The sequence below is a fragment of the Marmota monax genome, unplaced genomic scaffold (genome assembly GCF_021218885.2).
Source record: "Marmota monax isolate L192 unplaced genomic scaffold, Marmota_monax_Labrador192_F-V1.1 WCK01_AAM20220418_F8-fsc00007, whole genome shotgun sequence".
NCBI classification, from domain to species: Eukaryota; Metazoa; Chordata; class Mammalia; order Rodentia; family Sciuridae; genus Marmota; species Marmota monax.
In genome coordinates this window covers 6669321-6681451 of record NW_026692781.1, presented here as the reverse complement: position 1 = coordinate 6681451, position 12131 = coordinate 6669321, and the positions used below count along the sequence as shown (strand labels likewise).

General features: G+C 35.2%; 1 protein-coding gene across 6 annotated transcripts in view; it reads right to left on the bottom strand.

The window, feature by feature from the left end:
* Dync1i2 (dynein cytoplasmic 1 intermediate chain 2) overlaps window positions 1-9415 on the bottom strand; it is a 55072-nt gene extending 45657 nt beyond the window's left edge. For 4 of the 6 annotated variants that reach the window (XM_058580179.1, XM_058580183.1, XM_058580184.1 and 1 more), the window contains exons 1-3: window positions 9255-9415; window positions 7074-7190; window positions 4103-4220 (exon numbers count right to left, since the gene is read on the bottom strand). In XM_058580179.1, the coding sequence (XP_058436162.1) occupies window positions 4103-4220; window positions 7074-7181 (226 nt within the window). In that variant the 5' untranslated portion in view covers window positions 7182-7190; window positions 9255-9415. Of the gene's footprint in view, window positions 1-4102; window positions 4221-7073; window positions 7191-9008; window positions 9225-9254 lie in introns of those variants that run through there. The other 2 variants (XM_058580181.1, XM_058580180.1) reach the window with 2 other exon arrangements.
* Window positions 9416-12131: the final 2716 nt, after the last annotated feature.

Sequence of the window (12131 nt, the reverse complement as noted above, 5' to 3'; positions counted from 1 at the left end):
TGGATTGTAAAAATGTGATCTGAGTTATACCCTCACAGATCACTTAGAATATTTGGTACATGAATAGAAGAGCTTGGGAACAAGACATGTGGTAAGAAAATTTTGTAAGAAAAATGAAAGTGTAGGTTGGGGATATAGCTTAGTTGGTAAGTGCTTGCCTCACATGCAAAAGGCCCTGGGTTCAATCCCCAGCACCATAAAAAAAAAAAAAAAAAAAAAAAAGAAAAAGAAAAAGAAAAATGAAAGTGCCAGTTATTTGATAAAAGGTAAAAAGACAAACCTTTTGCAAGAAAATATAAAAAAGCAGGGGTTGGGGATGTAGCTCAGCGGTAAGTATTTGCCTAGCATGTGGGAGGCTCTGGATTTGAGCACAGGAAAAGAAAAGAAGAAAAGAAGGTTAGCAAACTCTTAAAAGAAAAGAAAAAAATAATTCTAGGTATAATAAGAATAAAAAGTTATGAAGATCTGGGCATGGTGGCACATGCCTGTAATCCCAGCAGCTTGGGAGGCTGAGACAGGAGAATTGTGAGTTCAAAGCAAGCCTCAGCAACAGGGAAGTGCTAAGCAACTCAATGAAACCCTGTCTCTAAATAAATACAAAACAGGGCTAGGGATGAGGCTCAGTGGCCGAGTGTTCCTGAGTTCAATATTCGGTACCCGTCCCCCAAAATTATGAAGAAATCATGTATACCTATATGTCAATAAAACGGAATACTGAATTATTTCCTATGAGAAATGAATGTCAAAACTGATAAAAGAACCCAAATAATCTTATGGGAAATTCCTAACAAATAATTTTCTCTGGAACCACCGTTCCAGAGAAAAGAAGAAAGAAAAACTGTATAACTCATTTAATGATCCAGGCAAAATACACTAAAAGGAAAAAAATTAAAGAAGACTGCTTCTCTTGAGTATTGATGAAGAATTCCTAAATAGTATTAAACAAAAATGCAACATACACAAGAAATATATCTCATAACAATGTTGGTTTTTTTCCAGACTGTAATGCTTTTACATTAAGAAAAAACTATCAATGTTAACACATTAATACACTAAAAGGAAAAAAAATGTGATCATCTCAAAATATGAAGAAACCTATGAATTTGTTGTAAATATTTTGGTGGTTTTAAGAATGCCCACAAATTCTTTCGAGAATGTGGGCTGGACTTAGTGATTCTCTTCCAATGTAAAGATGAAGTGGTGCTTTGTGACTTATAAGGGCAAGTAATGAAAGAATAGTATAATTAAACTGAAACAACTTCCCTTTTTTCTATTGGCAGTGTTCTTAGGGTAACCAAACAGGTCTAGTTGTTGAGAAAAATCTTCCCTTTCCAGAAGAACTTCAGTTAGTATGTGCAGAGGGAATGGTAGAATTACAAAACAATTTTGCAACTCCTAAATAACTTAGATAAGATCAAGTATTTATAGTATTAGATTAAAAAAACTAATGGTAAAATTAATATCCACATTGTGACAAAGAATCACCTCCAGATATTACCTATTAGTCAAAGGAGTAATCATGATGGAAAGACCTGGTTATCATAATCATAAATGAATATTCAATTTTAGTGTCATTAATAGTTCAATAATTGACAAATATGCTGGTGTGCTATCCTTAAAATATACAAGGACTCTACAAATCATAAGATGAAGAACCTCAAAGCTGGGAAAGTAGTTCGGTGGTTGAGCACTTGCCTAGTATGCTTGAGGCCCTGGATACAATTCTCAATACCACACACTCACCAAAAAAGAAGAAGAAGAAGATAAAGAAAACCTAAACAATAAGCTAACCAAAGGATACAAATATGTAATTGCAGAAAGGAAAATCTGAATGACTGATATATGAAGATGGTCAACTTCATTGTAATCAAATAAACAAATATTAAGACATTTTGGGAATATCCCTTTATACTCATCAAGTTGGCAAAAATTAGAAGGTAGATAAACTTCTGTAGCTATTCTTAAGAGTGATACACAGAACCTAAATAAGCTTATGTACAATAACATGGCAAGTCAATTCTTGGCCATATACCCCAAAGAAACTCTTCTAGTCCTCAAGGGAAAAGAATATATTCTTTGCAGTGTGGATTATGGTAGCAAAAAAGAGAGAAGCAATCTAAGTGTATAGTTCTGGGGGAACCGGTTAACAAAAATATGGTACACAATGGAATACTCTATATCAGTCAGAAATTACTAACTAGATATGTATGTAGCAACATGGAATAAATAGAATGAGACATATAACATAATGCTCTTATGTATATTAAACCTATGTTTTACATGTGGATATGCAAAACCCCTTGAAAAATGTGAATACACAAAGGACAGGAAAAAGGAAGTATGTAAAAGTATGTTAAAAATGCAGAAGTGTGTAATTGATGCACCAATATGAAGAAGAAGGGAACTGGAGATGGGGTAAGACAATGAAAAAAAACATACACACATCCCTAAACAATGATCTTTTAAAAATCAATGTACAGAGGTGAGTCTTGAAAACACAAATAAGTGAATTCAGTAAAACTGAACAGAAAAGGAAAAAACAACAACAACAAAAAAACCCAGGCTGGGGTTGTAGCTCAGTGATAGAACACTTGCCTAGCATGCATAAGGCACTGGGTTTGATTCTTAGCACCATATTAAAAAAATGAATAAATAAAATAAAGATATATTCATTACAACTAAAAATATATTTTTAAAAAATCTTACAGAAGAAAACAAAAGCCAGTGGTATTCTAGATGCTGTAACCTGCCTATAATCCCAGAGACTTGGGAAGCTGAGGCAGGAGGATTACAAGTTCAAGGCCAGCCTGAGTAACACTGTGAGACCCTGTATCAAATATAAATAAATAAATGCTAATGGCACACAAATAAAGAGAACATTCAAGGACTACACATCTAACAAATAACAAGCAATGTGGTTCAGTTATTTGGGTAAAAAAAAAAAAAGTGTTCTAATTTATTTACTTTTAAAAATGAAATATATTGAGCTAGGGGTACATGATAGAATGCTTGCCTAGCACACTTGAGTCACTGGTTTTGGACCCCAACACTACCACCTAAAAAACAAAACAAAACAAAACAACCAATATGCAAATAAGCTTCTTACAGACATAAAAATCAATATCAATATGCTTAGATATGTCATAACACTGAAAAAAAAATCAGTCTTCAAATTCTACCAATAAGGAAAAGGAAAATGAACTTAAAGAAATAATAACAAGGGCTGGGGTTATAGCTCAGTGGTAGAGTGCTTGTCTACCATGTGTGAGCACTGAATTCAATCCTCAGCACCACATGAAAAGAAATAAAGGTATTGTGTCCATCTATAACTAAAAATATATTAAAATAAAAAAGAAGTAATAACAAAGCAGACCATGAAAGCAATTGGCTTTTCCCATCCTGAAACTTTTTAGAAACATCAGCTTTAAGGACAGTTGTGTTGCAATCTCACAACAAGCATTCAACAGTTACTGTCTCTGGCATTTGTCCCCTGGACTAGATGAAACTAACCCTGAAATTTTTAGTCCCCAAAGGACCAAGGCCATGTTAAACTAAACTACATACTATATAACAGCACCCAGCACAGGCCTCTTCTAAGTAAGCATTAAATGTTTTAGGATATGTAATCTAGATTGTCCTTAGTATCTCTACTATTTCAGCATCTTGGTTTAGCATAGGTATTAAAATGAATAACCCAGAAAAAGAACAATTCAAATCTGCCAAAATAAGCTACTGATTTTATCTCCCCAATTTACCTAACCTATAGAAAAGAATACAATTACGGTGAAATAGTCATAGTATGGCACACAAAACTTGCTCAACAAAATATATGCTGAAATAAATTACTCATTAATTAAGAAGAGTCAATTGGTAGTTTGGTATATGTTAATAAATATAGTTAATCTTGCAAGTCTTTTGAAATAAAATAACCATGTACTAGCACATCTGAAAAAAAGGCAATTCCAAATAAATAAGATTAATGATTGAGATACAAATAAGAAAAATATGCAAAATATATCAAGCTAAATCACTTATCTTGCTATGTCTCAGCTGAACAGACTATATGCTTATCTCTCATAAATGGATATATTCTTATTCTTACCAATGGGGGGTTCTGTAGTTAGCCCCATGCTTTGAAGCAATGCTTCAGCTTCTCTTCTTTTCTTTTCAAGATCTGATTCTTCTTGCACAGGAGCAACAGCTTCCTTTTTCTGATCAGTCTAAAAGTGTTAAGTTAAAAATTCAAATTTGATAAACTGTGGTATAAAGGTGTATTAAGAACTGCAATGCAAAAAAATTATGAATGTAATGCACTCCTTTATTGTGATGTATAAAAGAAATAATAAAAAAAAATTTTAAATTCAAGTTTGAATATGGTAGGAAATATTTCTATGTGCAAAAAACGTATTTTTTAAATAAAGTGCTAACACTGTATATTTTTATGAGACAGTTGTTCTCAGGAGTTCTAGTAAATACTTTCCAAATAATATGTACTGAATTGAGCCACGTTTATATGAAATCAAGGAATTTTTACAAAACCTTCCCTGATAGATAAGTTCAAAAAGTACAGTCAACTTCGAATATAAAATTGGTGACCATGGACAGGAATCATGGAAATCTCCCCCCAGAGTAGAATAAAAGCTTAGCCATGTCATAACACTGAAAAAAAATTAGATGAAATTGGCATATGTTAATAAATTAACTTAAAATTCCTAATTTTAAAAGAAACTTTAAGTGAATAAACAATTTGATTTGTTGAAAAAGTATGACTATTTCAAACTTTTCTGTATAAAATCTTCATCGTTTTTATGCAACTTTACATAGAGAACATTTATTAAAAATTTGTCAGGAGAAAGTTTTTATTTTTTAAACTACATGGCTTATTTTATTTCTTTTTTAATTTAAGAAACAGGACCAGTTTGTAAGTTGCCAGACTGGCCTTAAATTTTGGGGCTCAAACAACTCTCCTGCCTCAGCCCCGTGAAGGGCTGGGACTATAGGCAAATGTCACTCTGCCCAGATTTCAGGTTTTATTTTAATAATATAAACACAATGTTGGGTTTAGATAAAATTAAGTATTACTTTTTGCACATAAAAACATTTTTTTGTTATGAAAAGTTTTGCCCATTAAATTTCAGTTATTTATGGTTTTAGTAAAATCTAGTTAAATTGAATAAACTTCAACATTCTCAGACCACACAAAATATCATATGTATAATTCAAGCTTTCAAAGTAAAATTTACATAACATATACATACATATATGTCTCAAATGATGTCAACTAGACAACTACTACTCATATAGTGAGTGAATTTTGTTCATCATAATATTCTATAATATTTTAACTTAAAGTCATCAGATTATTCAATCAAGATAGCAAAACAGACTATGCTAAAACTTTCCTGTTTATAATCTAGTAGACTGTTTATTATTATTATCTCTTATAATGTTTTATATAAGCTTTAAATTAGATATCATGTAGTAGAAATCCCTTAGAGGCTGCTTATGGCCCAACTTAGAAAACAAAAATTGAATTTGTGTTCAGCATTGGAGAGAGTTTAAAGCCACAGACAGTATGTGGAATGGCTCTATTGATATTAATCATGCTTCTACCAGTTAGCACTTTTTTTTTGTTTGTTTGTTTGTGTTGGGGACTGAACCTGGGGTACTCTACTACTGAGCTATATATATCCCCAGTCCTTCTTAATTTTTAATTCTGAGACACAGTTTCACTAAATTGGAGAGGTTGGCCTTGAACTTTTGATCCTTCTGCTTGAGCCTCCCAAGAGATTACAAGGCATGCACTATCACACCTGGGTCTATCAGTTAATTTTTAATGATATATCTAATATAAAGCTCCAATCTTCTTATAACAGTGTTTGATAGAAAGGTTCAGCATAAACTAGCAAATTCTTCAATTATAGACCTTTACAGAATCATAGCAATGCCACAACTTTGATATTTTCCAACTGATTTTTTTCCTTAAGCAATTTCTACAAGCCTTGGCTATTATTTAGACTATTACATATAAAAACTAGATACTTGGGGCTGGGGATGTGGCTCAAGTGGTAGTGCGCTCGCCTGGCATGTGTGCGGCCCGGGTTCGATCCTCAGCACCACATACAAACAAAGATGTTGTGTCCGCCGAAAACTAAAAAAATAAATATTAAAAAATTCTCTCTCTAAAAACAAACAAACAAACAAAAAAAAAACCTAGATACTAAAGGCATACTTAGCACAAACTATCTTACACTAGCCATTTAAAACATATCCATGTTTGAAAGTATATAAATATGTCTAAAGAGTTTCCATAGGGATAAATGTGTGCTTAAACACAGGAATAAGTAAAATATTTGCAGTTCAAGGACAATGTATATGCATATATGATGAAATAGATGATTCTAAAAATTGTAAGACCAAAGTATTTGGTTTACCTTTATGGCACTATCAAACCTACTACTCAGTAAATATATTTCAACGATTAACTCTTTTAAAAGAGACAAGTACAAATTTTATAATCAATTAAGCTATCTACTATACACACATAAACAAGTAAGCTACCTACTATATACACACACATACACACACATATATATACACACACACATATGTTTGCCATTAATATTATAAATTCTGACAAAATTACTGGCATATTAGACCAGCAAAATATACAGATAAATAAGTTCAAAGTTCAAATTACAATTGTGGTATATATGCCCTATGTCTAATACAATGCAGATGCTCCTTACTTTGTATAACAAATACCTTCCTTGAAGACCACATATATAAGTTGAACTTCTATAAATTGAATCTTATAAATGTATCCATTATAAATGTATCCTTTTATTCAGTAAAAATAACCCCAAACCTACATTTTATCAGTTTTGCCATTTTCATAAATCTGGCTTTTTTTAAAGTAAGATTACTTTAAAGTAAGATTTACTTGTAGTGCTATATTTGCCATCACAACTCCTAGATTTTTAACTATTTTGAAATTATTAAAGGTAAAAGTACTTGAAATAAAATCCAATTATTTTACACTGAGATTATTTTTCCCCCCAAGTCAAACATACTTCTTTTTTTTTCCTTTCTTCTTCTTTTCTCTTCTTTTCCTCTCTGATTTGGGCCAATCGCTGTTTCTTACGTTCCAATTCAGCCTTTAATTCACTTTTGTCCGACATGTTTGTGACCTTAAGAAGCATATAATTATTTACAATAATCATTACCTTGGTAAAAGCAGCAGACTTTATACTAAGACTTGAGAAAAATTATAAACACATGTATGTAAGAAATACTACCCTGTGCTGAGCACAATAGCTGGCACACAGTAAATGTCTTAATGTTCATGTTCCCAAATTTAACACATTGTCTTATTTTTTGATGACAATATATTAAGTCACTGGAGATAAAGGTCAAAATTAGCACTTAGAACAGACATTGTGGGATGGCATTAAGAGGTAGAGAGGATCTTAAGCTGTATAACATAGATGAAAACTATAAGTCTTGCTTTTGTTCCTAGAAACAATGGAAGGGAAAACAGGAGATTCCTATAAATTCTAAAAGTAGTACTATTAAAGACAAACAAAACACAAGCTACCAGCATTATCAAATCAAATCTCTCTACATATCATATGGCACTTTTTGAACAATTATCTGTGAACATACTTAAAATGCTCCATATTAGAGTGTAAGGTATTTGAAATCAGAGACTATGTTTTAGTCATTTTTGATATCTTCATAGCTTCCAGCAGAGTGACTTTAACATTAAATCGACACTGGATAAATGAGTAATAGGTAAGATAATCAGAGTTACAAATATCTTCAAAAAATTACATGTGCACTACTTGGCCTTCAGTTTTAGGAAGCATGATTTGAATTTTTCTGAACTGCAAAAAAGTAACCTAGGGGCTGAGCATAAGGTAGAAGCCAGGAACTTGTTGCCTTCTCTATATTACTGATTTAACATAATGATCAAGCTGTCAATGTCTCTGTATAACAGAAATATTAAATGCTTTAAGATCAAGAAAAGTGGGAGCATAACCTCTGGAAAACTTTTTGGGAGGAATCTCTTAAAAAACAGTTATTAAATCTGAATAAAGGTTAAGTTGGTTAAGGCGCAATTCCCTCTAGTAATAAATGCATAAATGAAATTTCAAAAGACCAAAAAGAGAGATGAATTTTCAAGTATATAAAAACGGTGAAAAGTTGACACAGTAGACCCTTAAATACGCATGTAATATTTACCATGATTCATTCAAACAAACTAAAACGAATGGCCCACAAGAGACCTGTGGATCTTCCTCCTTTTCTGACCGATAAAAAGCTTCATCTTAATAAGCTGGAGAGAAATTCCATTCATAACTCTGTATGCCAGGCACGACGCCTAATTTTTTGTTAATTATTTTTGCTCAGCGTCAACGAGATGCCAATACAAATATGCATGTTGAAGTAAGTGCATTTTTGGTCAAATACTAAGAGTTTGTCAGGCTGAGCCACAGCGGACCGGCCCTCCCATCCTCAGAGAGCCCAGAGCCTCTGCTCCATGACGGACACGTTTCATTTTCTTAAAACTCTAAGGGAAAAGAGTGTCTCTAGAATTTTGTGCTACAACCCTCTGCGTTCAGAGACTTTCCAACATATACAAGGTGAATAGAAACGCTATGCAAGCAAGCAGCAACGACCTTTATTCGTAAAATGGAGCAAGGCGAAAAGGAATTCCCTTCCTCCTGGGCTTATGGCCAAGAGGGCGCGGTCCAGGCTAGGGCGTCCGGGGAAGGGCCAGGGGGCGCCAGACAAGCTCAAAGCGCCCCGAGATGCCCCTGGAGGGTCAAAAAGAGAAAAGAGCTGACTCCTCTCCCCAGACCGCCTGAGTCACGGCCCGCGTTCCCCCGGCCTTTCCTCCCAGAAGCCGGGCCGGCGCTGTCAGCAGGAACTGCTAAGCCACCTGGCGAGTTCAGACTTGGGACACAGCAGGCACACGGGCCTTGAGGAAAGAACCATCAACTCACCTGTCAGGTGGCGGGATGGGGAAGAGTCGTCCCTTCTACAACTTCCCGGCAACGTCCCTAGTCTAAGCCCCAACGCCAACTGTAGCCACCACAAGCTCGGGCGGATTCCTAGTGCACACAAAGAGGGATGGGCGGCGGCTGCTACGGCGAGAGCTAAGGGACAAATGGCTCCGCCAGAACGAGGTCGCTCTCAGAAATAAAGGATGGGGCCCTGCAGTGGGTAATTGTAGCCCCTCCGTGACTTACCCTATGTAAAGCTAAAGCCGAGAGACGAAACAAAGAATCCAACCGGCCCAGGGCCCCGAAGTGTTAGGCTGTCACCAAAAGCTGGGAAGTCACCCTTACTATCCTGGGGCTGAGCACGCAACCACAGCCCTCCCCGATCAAGTTGACACTATCTGGGAGAACTACAAGTCCCAGCGACCAGAGAAACCTGCATGCGGCGAGCAATGCATCCCGGGAGTTGTGGTCACTGGTCACCGCAGGGTATGCTGGGATCCGTAGTATGTGTCATAGACTTTTCGTTTTCCCTCTTGGAGGGTTCAAAATCCCAGTGAAATGCTTATAGCCCCTCTCTTTAATGAGCAATGTCCGCTGGGCAATGCTCCCAATGCTGGATGTGTTACAATATGAGATCTTTTGTCTAGCATGTGTGAGAACCTGCACCCGGGGGAGGGGGAGAGATTTTTGGCCCAAAATTGGCAGAATTTTAGGGTGAAGAACATTTTAAAGATAGATATATAGATATAGATATATAATCCATAGGTAAAAATTCTAGGGCGGGGGGAAGGGGAGGCTTTATCGAGGCTTCGCGTGGCATCTGGGGAAAAATCTAGTATTTTGTTCCCAGTGTCATAGGGAACAAAATTTTTGATAAGAAAACATTTTGTGCTATTGGAATCTTAACCAAGCAAGAATGGTTTCCACAATCGTTTGATTTTTTAATATATAAATATATAATATATAAATAACTGTTAGATAACTTATATATCATTTACCAGAAATTTATGGATTGATACATATTTTTAATATATTTAAATTATTTAGAGTATTATTTGTCAAAGAATTAGAGCTAACATCAAAACAATATCTTTCCTATGTTATAAAAAACTGATAAGGAGCACATTACTCAAGTTTAGGACTGATCTTTGGGATTCAGATTCTCAGTCCTTGGGCTTATCATCTTTTCCTTTTCTTTCTATGCCTGTATACAATATAAATGTCTCAGAAATTAATTTGGAAAAGAAAACTTCAAATTTGAAGATTTTTTCCTCATAACTTCAAATTTCAAAGAGATTTAGAAATATACAAACATTGTCTTGCTTTTTCTTAATATTTGGTTTTCATTTATTCATTTGACAAAAATGTTATTAATTGCCTACCATGTACCAGTAATGGTGCTAAATGTCATGTATATAAGAAATAAAACACACATCTATCTTTTCAATGGAGAAAGGCAGAGATCTCAGGTCAACTAAGTATTTTGATGAACGTAAGTAAAGAAGTTATAGAAACACGGTGGGAAGGAAAACTTTTTTAGGAGAAGATGATTCCAAGATGTCTTCTGAAAAGTTGAGTAGAAGTTAAACAAAGACGATGCAGAACAAAACCTTAAGGAAGAAAGAGTATGCCCAAAATACAGACATATGAGAGAATACAATAGGGTAGAATCTGGAAATAATTTAAAAAAACTGTAGCCTACACAAGAACTGGGGAATGAAGTCATAATCAAGGGTGAAGTCACATATCCCAGTTTAGATTTAGCTGTACAAAAGATGTGAATCCACTGACAAATTTTAAGTAAAAAGATGGTATGATAAAGTTTGTATTTTAGATAGTTCTTTCAAAGTGGCCTAGAGAAAGACTGATGTACAGGTTATTTTCTCTTTGTCCCCTAAATTCTTTGTCTGCCCTTCTTTGCCAACATCTATGATTCTGGAGGTTGACCTTGGCTTCTTTAAGGACCAACTTGTGGTTAGATTTGAATTGAGACAGACCTAGAAGAGTATATCAGAAGGCAGGTAGAAAGTGAAGTTGGGACACTTCTTCCCTACTTGCTTCCTCCTTTAATGTCACATTTCCAGTAATGAATTCATCGCTTCATGCCTGTATCAGGTGTGACTTGTTCCATCTAGTTTTCCCTGGTGTCCAGTAATTATTTTCTCCTTTTGTCTCTTTAAACAAAACAAAAAAAGAAGAAGAAGGAAAGGAAAGGAAAGAAAGAAAAAGAAAGAAAGAAACTAAAAAAAGTCACAGGCTGGGGTTGTGGCTCAGCAGTAGAGCCCTCGCCTAGCATGTGCAAGGCCCTGGGTTTCATCCTCAGCACCATGTAAAAATAAATAAATAAAATAAAGGTATTGTGTCCAACTACAACTAAAAAATAAATATTAAAAAAAAGTCACAAAACACTCTAACTAGTTTCTGAGTGCCTCATCTCCTGTTTGCTCTCTTACCAGTGCTCACCCCTCTGTAACTGGTTCTTTCACCAAAGTATTTTCATTTGAACTAGCTCAGGTGGATTCTGTTTCTTGCTAAGACCCTTACTAATACAACTTGCTTGAGGAGATAGAGTTGAAGAGAAGAGGAAGGGTAAAGACTGAGCATGGAATGCAGTTAGAAGACTTTTGGATAGTCTGAAATCATAAGGGCATAAACCAATGCATTTTAGTGGAAACTGAGACAAGTAGATGGGCACTGGGTTTGTTTCTCAACACCACATACAAATAAAATAAAGGCATGCTGTCCTTCACAACTACAAAAAAATTTTTTTTTTAAATACAAAACAGGACTGGGGGTGTGAGTTGGTGGTCAAGTGCCTGAGTTCAATCCCTGGTACTCCCCACCCACACACACACAAAGCAGATAACTGAAAACCAGTAAAAATGCTCAATAACACCTTCCTTCTTGCTTCAATGAGCTGGCAAGAAAGTAAGGAATATTTAGGACAAAAGAAGGCAGAAAGAATTTGGAATGTAGATTTGCAGAGCACTTACCCAAAGTGAGAGGCCCTGGGCTCAATACCCAGCACCCCCCCCCACACACACACACACACACACGGGAGAGGAAACCCAGATGGCATTTGCCTAAACTGGTGAACTTGATTATGGTTAGAGAATGAGAGAC